General features: G+C 34.1%; 1 protein-coding gene across 1 annotated transcript; it reads right to left on the bottom strand.

The window, feature by feature from the left end:
- Positions 1-9,794: 9,794 nt before the first annotated feature.
- LOC102801180 (somatostatin receptor type 5-like) lies at positions 9,795-10,925 on the bottom strand. Its single transcript, XM_006823489.2, has one exon. The coding sequence runs from the start codon at positions 10,923-10,925 to the stop codon at positions 9,795-9,797; it is 1,131 nt and encodes a 376-aa protein (XP_006823552.2).
- Between the last annotated feature and the right edge of the window lie 3,417 nt (positions 10,926-14,342).

Raw genomic sequence — 14,342 nt, 5'->3', positions numbered from 1 at the left:
CGTTCCATATTTGGAATTCGCATTCCCTTATATGGTAGGATGATAATACCCCGCAAAATACCACAAAATGACGGCACGCTGTAACTTATGGCGTAACGGTGAGAGATGTAAATAATAAACAAAAATACATGCCAATGGCTGCAATTGCTCGGGAATTAATAAAACTTGCATCAAGAGATATTTTGTCAGCATCCATCTCTCGGAAATTGTTGAATTGTATCTGGGATTTATGTTGACATTATATTGATACCACCATTTATTGTCCATTCAGTGGTGAATATTGTGAACATATTTTAAATTTAAATTCTAAACATACTGTTCGTTCAACACATTGCCTTGATGAATATAATTCATTTTCATTCCCATTAACAATGTCTAATTCTCACATCATGGCGTTTCTTCGGAAACGTGAATCGTTTTTATTGTGTTGCGAAAAGATGTTATAACTTCACACATATCAATATAAAACACCCTTAGTCCAACATCGCATTTACAACGGTTATAACGTATTCTATAAAGAATAAGGCAATACTGCCCTTTGAATCGTCTCCATTGTTCAAACAAAGCTAAACTTCCATAGCGAACATTTTTCGTTTAGCATCTACTTGGAAAGTATTCTATTTTTTGGCTCAAAACAGTACACGGTTACTAGTTTCTTTGTTCTCAACAATGTCATAGAGAAACATGTTGTGTTTGAAACAATAACGATGGATAGATTTATTTCCCACTTTGTCAGTTTATCTCTCCACTTAAACTCCGTTTCACAATGTATCCAATCAGTATGCTACTAGTCACACTCTAAATAAAGCTGGTTTACGTCCGTCTATTAGCAGTAAGTTTAATGGTCATGCCAGCATTGATGGATATTCACTGAATCAATTTGTTCAACTGTCGTTAATACAAATAACACACAGTATCTCCCACTGTTGTTTGACCTCTGCTGGTTGACTGTCTATAGGCATAATTTTGTTGTGGTCGATATGCTAGTAGTGTATTTTGACAAACACAGAGCCACACGTTTCCACTCTACAGCAGTGCACAGAGTTAGGGGATAGTTTTCTTTCAATGCTGAATATTAAGTTCATATATTACTAAATATATATTTTAACCCTTTCAGATTTATCGCTGTCATGTGAATATCGACTTTCAAATCTTCCTCTCTGAGTCACCTGGTTTGACACATTTACGTAGTGTTTACAATTATGCAATTGTTTTTGTATTTATGCAATTTGCATGTTGTTTCTTTTTTGTACAGTATTTTATTTCGATTTTGCGTAGATCCCATCTTCGTTAATTCAAAACAATTCTTATAATCACACTTATGTATATGGTGGCGCAAGATTTTATAATAGATGTTTGTCATTCATTAACTCTGTCAACATATTAATTTATGTTCGCCTGTTGAAGACAGTGAGACAATACAGAATCCCCATCTTCATACGCAACAAAGCTATTTTGGGTCAACAAATATTTTTTCCAACAATTACAATTTTTGACCAAATACTAGTCACATAGCAGTCTGTCTGACCAACGTTCGCAAAACAATTTCGTCTTATCTTCATCACTAGGAGAGAGTTATAACACCACTCTGATGTCACTGGACTGTGCACGGTCATCATGCAGCTTTATTATGGTATGTCTGTTCGATGACGAATGTCTTGCTACCTCCACTTTTTTACTACTCAAAATTAGTAACTCTACATTTGTGCAGAACCCCACCAATTTTCTACCCGACTCATTTGTCAAAATGAATTAACGTTAATGAATCTAGAAAGTAAAAAGATCAATCTAACCATTTTAAACATACTATATACTGTATACTATAGTTGGCTTGGTAACATGGATGGTGGTTCAAATAAGCACCAGCTGCATTACGAATATTGGCATGGTAACCAATGTCAAGATCACAGTATGTGTCTTGTACTGTACAATATACATGTTTGCAGTCTGTATGTATATGTATTAACTCGGCATAATTATACTTAAATGTTAATGTTAACCCAATGTAACAACAATGTATATCTTTATGGTGCATAAGTGCTCAGATTCGTGGCCCCCCTGGTGTCGTTATCATCCTCCACATCAATCTGATTTCACAAGCGGATATTGAGAACCGCACGCGGGTGCAATCACATTACACACATATGCTCACTAAATACAGCTATTAATCATCGATCACCAAGAGTGATGGCGGGTTGGTGTTTTCGTTTATTTGCTTCTATTCTTGCTATGTATGCTCAAATGAATGTTGTTGAAATCGTGAGTAGGCGGCTTTCTATACAGTAATGTCAAAACTGCTACAATCGTAGACCTTAGAATATATTTATGCTACAATAAAAGTGAACAAAAAGTCCAATATTATAACATTCCCATTAACTATGTCACAGAATGGGTCAAATGAAAAATGGTTAAAATTTGGAGAATAAATGAGAATTTATTTGTATAAAACTATTCCTGTATTAAATAATGAACAATATTTCTAGACAGATTAGAAATAACAAAAACCGTCTGATTCAGATACCCGCGTCCTTGATTATTGACTCTTATCGCTCATGCGTTTCCGAACAGTGGCGGATCCAGCAAAATGTATTTGGGAGGGGGGGGGAAGCTTCGCTTAACATTACGGAGAGAAGCTATGCGTAATCCAGATGATATGAACCGTCATGCGTTGGGGGGGGGATGCCCCCCGGCCCACCTCTGGATCCGCCACTGTTTTCGAGCGAAAAAACGACCGATTTGCGCCTAAACGTCTCTGATTTTTAAATTAAATCAACATTTGGTATGGAAATGATTTTGATAGCCAACTTCGCGAGAAAATGAAAAAAAGATATTCTGTAGGGTAATAGCATAATTCTTTAAGACGGATTTTTGTAAACATTTCTTTCAATAAATGTCAATTTTAGGCAGTTTTTCACTAAACGTATATGTCATACTGAAAAAAAACACATCAGATGACATGTGGAACTGTGAAACATTTTTTTGCTAGCCTTGTACTTAGCAGGTTGAATAACCGCGATCTACCTTGAATGCAAATATACATGGATGAAGGCACTACTATTATGATAATGCATTTAAAGATATACAGTACTGATAAAACATTGTTTAAATATGTGATGCTATCATTTGAAGCGTGGCAGCAGGCTGAGCACTTACTGTTGTCAAGCATACTTTTGAAACAGCACAAAATTTAGCATATCTATAAGAAAAGGCAAATATATTCAGATGATATTTAAAAGGCAAATTGAGGTAAATTTGATTATCTACTTCGAATTACAAGTTTGATAGGTAAAATACTGGCTAGACTATGTCTTGGATTTTTTTTTTATTCAAAATACACATGTCACGAATTCTTCTCTGTATTGTGTATTTTAATAATTTATACTGGAAGAAGGTGGCAACTATTTACTGACCCTCAGATTATGCAAACTAGGTCAAATAGACAAAGGGTAAAACATTAGTGACAAACACGTCTCAAAAGCAAACACAAAACTATATATATCATAGCAATGCATTGACAGAATATTGTGTTTTGTTATTTGTGCGTATAGGAGTTGGATGGAAGGCGATAATGATTAGGAAAAACATGTATTGAAAAATGATTGAAAATATAGGCCACAACATTTCCCAGCAAGACTTGCACACATACAGACACGCACAAGAAAGTAAACTCTGGCACGCAACATAATATTTAGGTACATTTAATGTCACCATTCTATTATTCCGGGTCTGATCTATAATTTACATAAATACAACTCTCATATTCGCCAATAATTTGCTCTATATTTATTTACAATCGCCACATATCCGCTCTATGCTTGGCGTGTTTTCAATCCTGTTTACATAGCCGTCTTCAATTGTGGCACATTTACATACCCGCTCAAAATCAGATAATTTTGATTGTTATAATAAAAAGCGGCTTACATGAATCACTACTGAAGGCTGTTGATTATTTCTAGTATCATTGTATTAATAATAGGTTCAACACAAAATTACTGAAAAAATAAATTAATATTCAATACATGTATGATTTTAATTACAACTGTTATATTAACACTTTAATTCCAATATTTTATGGTATGTAGTAAATATTTAATTAATTCATAGTGCCCCCCAAAGAAAAATATTCAATATATCTTGAAAAATTGTTTGAAGGCTATGTTGGTAATTTAAATGAATGTTATACTTCAGGAATATATAATTGAACGATACACCACTTCGAATTAGTGGGTTGTAGTCAAGTGTTCACAAACACAATCTTGTAGAATGTGTCTAACCCTGTGTGCTGACTCGGATGCCCACACTTTCATGAGGCTGGTTGACTAACAATGATGTGATTAATGTCAACTGTGTTCAGTGCTTGTTCGATACATCGGCAAACCAGTCACTTGACATCTCTAACTATCTCATAGTTTGGAGTGTGGACAACATATACATATGTCTATCATTCTGATGACTACCATAATTCGAAAAAAATACAAAATATATTATAGAAGTTAGGTCAGGCCCTTAGCCGAGGGGGGGGGGGGCTAATTAAAATCTGGAGGCTACTTCATAATGGATGTACTCAACCTTTCGTATTCCTCCAATAAAATATTATCTGAACCAGTTATGTGAGTGTCTTTGAATTTTTCCTTTAAAATCCTCGCAACAACGCAGGAAATGCCATTTCAGAAAGTTCAATTTTCAATTTTTTTCCGGGGGAGCATGACTTGAACATGACAGAGGTAAGATATTTAGAGATTAACGTGAGTAGAAATATATCATTGAAATCTCATTCAGAATTCGGAGTTTTATATATGTTTGGCTATAACAGCATTAACTACTTTTGTCATTGTCACACGCAACGTAATATTACCGTAATTGGTATAGTACAGGTGTGATGGTTCAAATACCAAAATGGCAACAGTAACAAAAGACTTCCCTGGCGGCGATGATAAAATACGAACACGGAGCCAACAGATGAGGTTTCAACTGGTACTGGTATTATTATACTCTGCAAACATCAAGTACAATAACGCGGTAAAACTCCACTACTCCAATGACTAGATACTTAAACTCCAATACAATTCAACGAGATCTCCGATCTGATCTCAGTGCTGAACAACTCCCCTATATATACCCACACTGTCTAGACCATTACATCAGCATACATAATGAGTTTGGAACTTACTACAAATTTCTAGAATGTTCCATTACCTTCTATTGCCTCCTACAGTGTTCTATTACCTATTCAACCAGTTTCTAAAACTTACACCCAGACACAGTACGGTTCTAGAACATTCTCAGTCACACGGAAGTGTTAAACAAGTCGTATGCGACAGTCATCAGATCTTACAAATTGTAAATGCATCGCCATATATATTCTACAATGGTGTTGGCTATATTATTTTTACCGTGTGCTCGACACCCAGAATAAAATGTTGAGTTGTGTGTAAAATAAACAATCATCCGAAGTTTAATAAAAAACAGGGCTTTAATTTATAATAGAAAGTTTATATAGAGACCGAATAGTTTTTTTTATAGATATAATGAGCTTATTGCTAAATCCAACAACACTGTTACGCATAGATTTCAGTTGCCATCAATGTCACTTAACTGATGTATACCCCAGGGGTCAAACAAAAGTCATTTGATTATGGCCAAGAAAGATATATAACGGGTGCCACACGTGGAGTAGGATGTGCTCATATATCTGAAAACACCTGAAACCACTCCATGTACACCATGTGATCCATTTAATTTTACTTTTACCTATACAGTTTAATGTACGTGTAAGTTAATTGCTTCGTTTTTGTCGTTTGTTATCAGTCATGTATTCATACAAACGATCTACTTCATAACCTCCGCGAGTTACCTGGCAATGAATATTTTATTCCCATTGCAAACCAAAGAAATTTAGATCTCAACCTTTAATCAATTGGTTTTAAAGGAGAATAAACCTCTTGAAATTGTTTTTATTTAAAAAATATTAATCATTGTCTGATTGTTGATTCTTAACAACCTTATTCACATCTCAATCGAAATATACTTAAATTGGTATTCGTTTCCAAAAACAACCTCCGATACAAATCTCATCACAATCCATTGTCAGTTCATTGTTAAAGTAATACACGAATTTCCATAGCAACCAGATCCGCACCTCTACCTACATTTCCTGTGATTTCATCTATAACATCTTCAGTATACCTAACAATCCATAATAACTGTTTCCATGACAACCTGACTCAGATCATGATAAAATTATGATTTATGTAATCAATTAATTCTCGTGTCTTCGTGAGAATTTATCAATTTAATTTTATATGGAAACTAATCGACATATTTTTTTACAAATTGTCAATATATCAAGCTAGGACAACCGCTCCGTAGAATTTTATGAGAATATATCTCTTAACTTATCGCGCTTAAAGGCAACCCAATACAACATAACCTTTGTGTCGAAGGTTATTACAGGCTATTTGCTAACATATAGACAACCAACAAAAGATGTTAACTCACGACTTCGGCAAAATATTTATGGAGACGAAACACGTCACACTTTTAGAGCAATTTAATTAATGTATTTAAAATATCGACTGCATAACTCATACTTCTCCCGAGATATGAGGATTTCTTCTATAAACACAAGATGATTTCCTGTCATTTTTTAAATACTAATACATCACGAAATGATATAATGACTGAGAACCTGTCATGAACATACTTGGCAAATACATTACTGAAAACAGAAGTCAACTAATTAGAAGATTAATAAAAAGTAGGGTAGTCTAGTAGAAAGCTGTGTTTTCTTCAGTATATTATAATTGAATTATGTCAGAAGAGTAAATATGAAAAGCTAGCATTTTTGTTATACGTCTTTCACAATTAAGCTACTCATAAACAATAATATAAAAACTACAAAGGTTTTTCGATACGTAAAGTTTGTCCAGTATTCAAAATCACATTATAAGCAAAATCATGAACAGGTAATCAGCAGTAGTAAATGATGCTGCAATATTTCATGTTGACCCAGCTGAGTACCCCCTATATATTGCGTTAGTTTTTTTTCAAAACCGAATGCTTTTCGCAACCCATAAACGTAAGCGTTGGTTATTATGGTATGGTATGATATAAAATAATAATCTTTGACATACAAAAAATAATATTCATTAAACAATAGCACATTCGTACATATGACTTTGAGAAAACTATAATTATAATGTGAAAGTTAAGTTGTGTATATTAATCATTGCTTAAAACCTTACATTGAGAAGGAATGACTTGTTGTTTGCTGCTGACTGTTTGTATGTATTCCCTTAGAATGCATCTGTACGGTTTTATTGAGTCTGTCTCCAGGGACCTACCTCCCAGCAGTTACAGTTAAAAAACTAGATTAATTAGTCAGTGTTGGCAAAACAGATGATTAGTTTGTATTCCGGTATGCAGGATATGAAGCAAGTTCAGAAAATATTTTATATAATATCCTTAGCTTGGACTAATATTATTTACCAAATAATTACCAATATTGCGATACGCCATAGTCGTATTTTTTTTCAGCATCAAATCATGTTTTATATGTTTAATACTAGAATATTATAATAATTTGAATGTTAATATGTATACAACATAAATTGAACCCATGTGCGTGTCAGGAACAATTTATCAAAATTGTGTGTGCAAGATTGGGCTTGAAGGAAACGCATAAAAGTTACGGCGTTATATATTCATATCAATGAAGGTCTTGACACACTATTTCATTATCTGGTGTTTCAATTTTGTTGTATATTATTCATAATTGAAGGGTTTGAGTTTTATATTTCAGTTATCAGGGTACATTAATCACACGTTTTGCGCGATACGTTATTTATATTTTATATACGGGGTTTAACGATGTAATTCCTAGAAATTCCATGAAACCGACTGCGGACATGTTGTCTTCATATTATAACACATTTCATTATATGCACTCCTGGGAGGAAGACGTGATCATGCATCAATTTCCAGCTTCTCATATTCGTGAAACTACATACTCTAAGCGAGTCATATAATTCATATCCAAACATCAGCGTTCTCTCTGTCACGAACCGACACTACCTCTAAAAGCCTTGCGGCCAATTTCCGTCAGAGGTACATGTATAGCTTCTGCATATACTGTGAACCGCTTTACATCTTGCAGTAGTAAGAGTTTCCCGGGCGTCGTACAATAAAAAGAATTTGTAACAGCAAAAACGATTTATAGTATGATTCAATGAGTTATGCACACACTATAGCCGTGCGTTCTTGCCGAACAGAATTGAGCTTTGTCAGTTTATTTTCCAAATTGCTCAACCGACAGTGTTTATGCTTTCTATCCCTGGCCTGGATATCTGTAATGTGTAATATTTAATAGCGATTTTTATTACAGCGGTTCAGATGGACTGAATGATTCCTATTCGAAATTTTGTCTCTTGTCAGTTTAATACATGGGTTATACAGAGTAATCCATCGTATACAATATCGACATGAGTCAAGATGTAAGCAGAAATTTAGGTATTGCGCTCATCTAACAATAACAATAGCATATATGACGGTCACTTTTACCAAAAGATGTACTCGTTCACTTTATGCGAGCTTGTCCATCCTAACCCAAGAACCTTTTTAACGTCTATTCAGCAAATGAAGTCTCAACATTTACTTTTCCCCAATTATTTTCAACATGTAGGAAATTCGAAGTTATGTAAATTTGAGCAACAACGTTACATCGCAACACAGCTATGTTCTACATATCCAGATCGTGAGTATATTGTATGTAAAGAAACTGTTACACTATCTCTATATATGTGTTTTGCATATGCTTGTTATTGAAACAGTTATACCGGATTAATGTCTTTCACTCACTTTTGTATAGAAAGACGACCAGCCAATATCGTATATTGTTACAACTGTTCATTCATTTATTCATTCGAGTTACGATTACACGTAACACTAAATATTTCAGATTCTAGTAAACACCACAAATAAAAAAATGAGTATTTTATGTGCTATTTACTTGAACCAACACAATATATTATAATTGCTTTCGATTTTAACTACAGAAGGTAAAACAAACTTTAAAATGTGACCCACATATACGTGCAAATAGATAATACATAACAAAAACGAACATTTCATACTAGAATTCATAGCTATATTCTATAATAATGGTAGTGATTTAACATAAATTAAACATACTACATAAACAATGGTCAAAATTGGATGCTCATATTGTGACGTATTTTAAGGATTAGATACTAGTAGAACGTTTTTTTAAATGCTTACCAATCATCTACATTTTACTGGACGTCAAGGCATTGGTAACAGAAGATCTCGTGCTTATTCGAAAATGCAGCAATCCAACAATACATTTATCGATATGCAAAATTAGTGTATATTCTTGTTTCAATTCTGATATCAAAATGATCAATAAGTTGTCGGCGTCAGTTTTTTAAAAAAAATACACATTTTGAAGATTTGGTTAACTGAATGTAAAAACTAACAACATATTGCTGTTGATGTTTATGTGTTATTGCGCATTTCAAGAAAAAAACGGTGGTACTATCTTCAATAAAGAGTTTATTTACTTAGCGAATCACGTTACCACATGAATGTTGCAACAACTATAATATCCTGTTACCATAATTATATAGTTTGATATAGATTGAAAGAATTCTTCTATGAAAATAATTGTAGTTGTGAAATGTACTTCCCATAAATGTATTTATTCAACATTCTCCTTTTGAGCTCAATGCAGCAAATAGCACCAAGTAGAAAACATACAATGCTTGGTCGAACACATTTCATATTACACACGACTTGGCAATTGGTATTTGTAAGTCGGTGGTTCTGGTCAGTTGTCCTAGTGCCATACCTGCCGACCCCGAATTATTTGGTTGAATCTCTCTGTCCGACATAGTTGACTGAGTACCTTGTAATCCATGTGTTTTCCTCACCTTGTGTCCACAGCCGACAAACCAACTATTGATTGCGAATGCATCTTGAAAGGCCTTCCTGTATCGAGAACTCATGGCATTGTAAATGACAGGATTGAGTGCGGAATTAAGTTCCAGTGAATACGCTCCTACATTGGCGATACAGTAGACGAATTGTGATGGGATAGAAAGGTTTCCGTACCTCCATAGAAGATACGTGATCAGCATGACAACAACGGGGAGAGTGAACGTAAAGTACAAGAATGTAGTTGTCAGACAAACTCGCATGATTTGGTGTTCATGCGTTCGTATTGAACCAGCATGCTCAGAGTTCCTGGCGTTGCGCACTTCTCGGATAATGATGGAATATACGCTCAAGACAGCGCACATTAACAGAATAACCGAACCGACGTAAATCGACTCAAAGATAAGCTCTGGTAACGCATAGAGTAGCGGGTTGAAATTCAGACAGGATACTAACCATTCGAGGCTCAGTAAGACACCAAGGCTCCAGACTGTAATGATCACTAAAGCGACCCTTTTGCGTTTATGGAGGATTCCGTCTCGATACATTAGAGGTTTACATAATGCCATATACCTGTCAATACTGAGCACGGTAACGGTAAAAAGAGAAACATACTGTGTAACTTTTGACATAAAAAGGTCCATGCAAATCAAAGGCATACTTGTCTTCATAGGGCACTGTTTTACTTCCAGCAAGGCGCAGATCCAGGTAAACCAGTGTCCGACTAAGTGTAGCAGATCCGCTATGGCCAGGTTCACCAAGAAAGCGTTAATAGCTGTACGCATATATGGTATTCGCAAAACAACAAACATGAATGCTGAGTTGCCGAAAATTCCAACGGTACATATTATAAGTCCCGCTATGAACTGACTGTCAGAATCCAGTATACATCCCGGTAGCTGGCTCTGTGTTCCGCACACCACGTTGGTTTCACACAGAAACGAAGTATTTAACTCCGTGGAGTTAGTCTCCATTATGTCTTCGTGCTGACAGTAAAAGAGAAATTGAAAGAGGGAGAGAGAGAGAGAGAGAGCGAGTAGCTAGAGCGCAGTACAGAACGTATATAATAACACTATACTGATATGTTTGTATTTCATGCCAGACTCCCTAAGATACCTGCGGAAATGCGGTGAGACGGGAACGGTATTAAGAAGTGAATGCCAAATGTGACGTTAGCGAAACAGCTTTATCCATCAATATCATCGTTTCATGATTATTCTCGAGTTTCGCATAATACTATTCCCCAACACTTGTGATAAGTGAAAGATGTTATGCTGTCACGAAAATATAATCAAATGATATCGAATGGGATATGTAATAACGTATTTTATTAATGACATACCTGTTATTTCCAAACGAAATTGCTTCATTTATTCAGCTGGTAATCGTTGACTAGTGAGTTCGTAATTTAACATTATTTTGTTTTATTCGAACTGAACATTGTGTATAATATAATTAATCATGTAGTCGATGTAATTGATATATACATAGATTGAATTTCGAATCCTAAAGATTCATCAAGCAAACAATTGTCGTTCAGTTCGGATTTATTTCGGATTTAAATAATCTTTTATTTTCCCTCAATTTTTTTTCTAACACTTTTATGCAAAAATATTCTCTATACTGAAACAGTTTCACTAAATGATTTACAATATGCATATGTCTCAAAAACAGAAAACAATCCGGAGGAAGTATTCCGTGACGTCTTGCTAATGACACATTCCGAACCGCAATATAGAGCAGTCAGCCAATATGTTTTAATTTTAAATTAATTTGTCATTTTTGTAAAAACAATCAGTCTGATATTTAGAGAAATAATAATAACTTTACTCATGTACTGAAAACAATATGAATTCAAAATGATCAATTCAAGGATTTAACTAACTATCCGCTAAAAACAAAGCACCTGGTAAACACTAATTTACATCCTTCACTACCACTGGAGCAATAATTTGCCGACATAGCTGATGACAAATTTTACAAACGTAGCCTCATATTTATGGTATATATCAAGTGTATATACGCGATTTGCATAATGTGTGTAAATACTTAGATATTTGTGAATGGCATCTGTGTGTCGTGATATACCAAGCGTGCACCGGAATACGAGCATCATATCATGTGTTTGAACCCCGCGGGATCAAGCCAGAGTTCCAAATCTTATAAACGTATACAAAGAAAGACGAACATATGGTACTCTACTTTGTTTTACAAACAAACGTAAATTCATGCGTAGCGATGATGAAGGTATTATTTGTAATGAATAACAATCATATAGTATTGACCTCTAGCAGATTTAATAAACTAACTTATCAGTCTCTATGAACAAATTGAAAATAGGAAAATGCATTTAATAAATATAATATTTATTGTCGGATAAAGTATAATGACATAATTTAATTTATGTAGTTCGCCTGTATATTTCGTTCCTAGACACAAAAATGCATGATTTATATTTATATGGTTAACAATCATCTCCGTCCATCGTTTATAAAAAAAAATACTGTGCCAACCATTCTTGTTCGATTGATTTGACTTGAACCCAGCTTTTAAAAACTGTTCATGATTTTCAGATTCAGATGTTCACATGAAGGGGTTATTGATCCCAAAACGTCTGGGCTATTGAATTTGATTAAGTAACGATGACTATTCATACCTGTCATATGCGTCATGATATTACGACATATGGCCAAGTTACTCGAGCGATGATATAATTGTTTTTATATGTTTATGTTTATCACGCTCGAGTATTTGTATACCATTTATTCGTATTCAATGTTTTCAATTTACCGACACATATTTTGCGTAGATTTTCAATGTACATAATGAATTATTCTAGTTATTCCTTTCGTTTAAAGTAGTTCATGTCATCGCGATAGCTACAATTAATCACCAATCTCACATACATAACAATGACTGAAATCCAGCGATGTTATATTCAATAGTCAATCGCAATTATTGTTTTGAATTGATCGCTAGATGACATGCGCGACACAATCCAGTATAATGTTACTACTACACATTGTATGCTAGAGAGTGGATGCCTGAACAGAGACACGGGACGGCATAACGTATTTACACGACTGTATATTGTAATAATAAATAAGTGTCGTGAAATAATGAGACTGCTATAATACGACTACGTGAATTAGTCTCGATCGACAACCAAAATTATGAATATATTTAAAAGAACAGAGTTCATTGCCAGGGTTTGAATGCTATCTTGGAGGGACATTTGTCTACTTGTGTTTTGGATAGGTTAACAAAACGTATTTATTAATCACATATTTGTAATACACGCTTAGTGTATGATGATATGAGAGGTATTTCTTATTTATAATGAGATTGCTAGCACATGATCGTGAATAATTGATCTATGTTTATAGATTTTTTTCCAATAATGGGGAATGAACACTTTATTTCTAAGAATATTTCTACTATCGAAAAGTGTACGTTGGAAAATAATTCTTTACATAGGTTATCACATAAGTGCACTACCTTGATTTATAAAACATTTTTACATATTTTACTTCATTACAAGGATTAAGCAGCACTTAATGTGGAACATATCTTATAAACATATGTACATTTTACAAACCAGATATTGTCTATAAGATCATTGCTCCTTTTAGTTATTGAAATTCGTATACTCCATTCAGAAAATGAGTGCGGTTTCAGCAGTGATGCTTAATTGACATTGGATGGCATTGCACATACTGTATCAAATAGTAGTAAATATAATTTGTATAATAAAATCCAAGTAGCGGTCGTTGATTGTTTTCTCTGAAGGAAACCAACTTTCGATAAATACAATACAATACAAACATTGTATCATATATTTTACACCTCATATATGATATATAGTTTGAAAAATAGCAATCACTTCACACATCTTTAATTACATATGAGAACAAAATAAATCTCATGTGTCTGAACTTGCTAATGTACTTCTACCGAAAAACCTTATCACACCCAAGTGAGTTAGGATAAGTGAAAAGAATGGCAACTAGTCAAATAAAGATAAATATCCTCAATTTATACAGAAAAAAAAATACAAAAAATGAAAGTTATCACCACTTATTGAACGCAGAAGAGCACAACCGAAAATTTGTTTCTAGCTCAGGTACCGTGTTTAGCATAATTTCTTATGTATGAGTTGAAATTGAATTTTGATGGCATGGTGAATAATACTAATGTCTACCTGTAGTATACAATCCCTGGATAGTCTTACATACTTTTAGCATTAACTACAACTCTGCGATAGTCTTGTTTAACTTCTGTGTTGAGTGGTGCAACTACAGAATACATTGTACATGTGCAATTGTTATTGAATATTGAACAAAAGCTTGTTGTAAACTTAAACTTAAAAATACAGTTTACAGGATGGATAA

This window comes from Saccoglossus kowalevskii, chromosome 3 (genome assembly GCF_978046115.1).
Source record: "Saccoglossus kowalevskii chromosome 3, keSacKowa6.1, whole genome shotgun sequence".
Lineage (NCBI taxonomy): Eukaryota > Metazoa > Hemichordata > Enteropneusta > Harrimaniidae > Saccoglossus > Saccoglossus kowalevskii.
The sequence above is the reverse complement of the archived record's forward strand: the minus strand, read 5'-3'. Positions and strand labels throughout refer to the sequence as shown.